The 2,619-nt window shown below is 35.0% G+C and overlaps 1 protein-coding gene across 1 annotated transcript; it reads left to right on the forward strand.

Annotated features, from left to right (window-relative positions):
* The first annotated feature begins 490 nt into the window (after positions 1-490).
* Positions 491-1,646, forward strand: LOC139431079 (uncharacterized). Its single transcript, XM_071198651.1, has 2 exons — positions 491-595; positions 661-1,646. Coding segments are annotated over exons 1-2 (900 nt in total). The 5' UTR covers positions 491-594; the 3' UTR covers positions 1,560-1,646.
* The last annotated feature ends 973 nt before the right edge of the window (positions 1,647-2,619 follow it).

Below are 2,619 nucleotides of genomic sequence, written 5' to 3' on the forward strand. Positions count from 1 at the left end.
CTTTATATGTAACCTGTTTACCTAGATGAAAACAATTACTATGTTTATCCTTCGACGCTTCTCAATGAACTGTTAATGTTTTCGATATATCTCTTAACTTATTGTACACAAAGGTATACGGTTTTGGGACATGTAGGTATACAAACAAGTGAGTCATAACTTACCTGCGAGATATTTTTTATTTTATTATGTAAAGGTGTACAGGTATTTAAGAATATGCGAGGAGTTTCTTGAATCGGCAAATTTTTTGGGAGGACAGGTTTGAGGAGGTCAACTAACTTGTTAGTAGTAGATGAGTCATGATCCACCTGCGAGATATTTTTTAAGAGCTTCTTAATAAATTTGTCATGCGTTTTGTCTGACGTCTCACGATATAATGACATGTTAGAACATGTATAATAGATATATTCGGTAATGATGTGAAATATTACTCCCCCCACCAGCAACCTTATGTATTGCTATAAATACAAACGTTGGTCGAAGTTGTACCGCAGAGTGTTGTGCTTCAGAGTAAGGTTTTTGTGTATTTAGTACATATTAAAAATATCGTGTAGATTTTTGGTGCATTTAGTACAGAGGATTTTTAACGTAACGAGTAAGTAATTCAAATGTAATACAAGTAGATAATGTACTAATGTAAACAATAATATTGATGTTTAGTGGCAACCAGACCGAACCCCAAATGTCCAACTAAGAGAGCTGCTGTAAATTCATTTGAAAAGGGTGAAAATAAAAAACCTGCCCGAAACATCAAAATGGAGGGTAATTGTAATGAGACAACTGCAACAAATGTGTCGCTAGGAAGTGATAATCAAAGAAAAAAGGATGTGGTATTCGATGGAATTAATTTGTTGGCTTCCGACTTAGCGGAGTACGTATTTCCTAGCAATCAACAACATTATGTAGAAAATTGTGGAAAGTTACCTTTCACAAGTAACGTAGTATTAAATGAAGCAGTGAAAAATAATCTCCAAAAAGGTAATCAAGCGCCATTATTCTCCGAGAGTACATATTATTTAAATAAAAGTCGAACGAAATGGATATCGGTTGGCATGTCTGCCAATCTACATTTTGATCCGGTTATAAGATTAATGGGAAAAGGACAATGCATAACTTTTACCGAAGACGAATGGAAAAATGTGATTAATAGCAGACAATTGATTATGAATAGCTTTGTTGGTGATTTATCGACACCACCACATTTCGTTGTAAGCGGCGTGACCTGCAGCAGCCAATGGATAGAAAATGTACGAAAAGTGTTGAAAATGGAAAGGGGGTCAGAAATATTTTACCTGGCTTACGACTCGTTACACGAATTGTGGAAACTTAGCGATTTAGTTTCGAGTAGGGTAGAAGTATTAAAGTGTATGGAATATAAAAATTATTACGATAGCGTGATCGATGTGGTATCAACAATGCAAGGTGATATAAAATCGAATATATTGGTTGCTTCAAACGGTGCACCAAGTGAACATTTGTGCGTAACTAAAGAACTGCTCGTATACGGTATGGATAAGATATTACTGGATTTAGATTTGCACGCATTAATGAAGATGTGAAGTGAATAAAATGGAAAAAAAAGTGACGTTTTGCGAATCGAAAAATAGAGTGTACCGAATGCACACTTGGACGTTTGCTTACAGACAATCAAGGATAAGTGACTGGGAAGAAAAGATGTTGGACGGAATTAGATTTAAGACTAGGATAAGAAACGTAAATAAGTTATTAGAAAAATATTTAGATGTAGATTATAGATTAAATATATATCAAGAACGTTTTAGCATTGTAGAGTAATCGAAATGTTTTTAACTGAGTAACGATTAATTTTTAGGATAGGTATTAGTAGATTTAAGTGTAGCTGAATAATAATAATAATAATAATAATATTAATAGATTTAAGTATAAATTAAGAGCAAAACTGTTTTTGTAAAATATTTAAAAGGAATAAAAGCTTAAAGCACAACAGCAGAGCTTCATTTCTAGTTTTTAACTGTGAAGAAAAGGAAGAAGGAGTGAAATTATAAAATGAATTTGTTAGAACCTAATCGTAACAGTTATCGTTTGACAGGCAAACGAATTGGTCGAGGATTTTTTAACAAGTTGATAGATAAACTTCCGATAGAACTTCATTTGCCAGGATATAATTTTTGTGGACCGGGTACCAAGTTGGAAAAGAGATTATCGAGAGGAGATCGAGGCGTGAATCCATTAGACGAAGCGTGTAAGAAACACGATATAGCATATACGGTCAGTTCAAATTTAAAATTTAGACACGACGCAGACAGAGCATTATATAAAGCAGCGAAAGAACGAATACGAAATAAAGAGTCTACTCTTGGAGAAAAAGTGGCATCGTCCGCAGTTGCCGCCTTAATGAAAGCAAAAGTAGCGGTCGGTATGGGCGTAGGTAGAAAAAGAAATCGTACGGGTCGACGACCTTTAAAAAAAGTCCGAACGCGTGTAAAGCGTGGTGGAGCTATATCTTTTGTAGATGCACTTCGATTCGCTCGCAACGCAATATCGAGATCAGGTGCTAAGAATTTGTTGACAAACGTTAAAGCGGCGTACGGAGCTTTGAAAAAGATAAGAAAAAGAATTTCCGAACCTAGAGGTCGAGTT

This window comes from Onthophagus taurus, chromosome 8 (genome assembly GCF_036711975.1).
Source record: "Onthophagus taurus isolate NC chromosome 8, IU_Otau_3.0, whole genome shotgun sequence".
Lineage (NCBI taxonomy): Eukaryota > Metazoa > Arthropoda > Insecta > Coleoptera > Scarabaeidae > Onthophagus > Onthophagus taurus.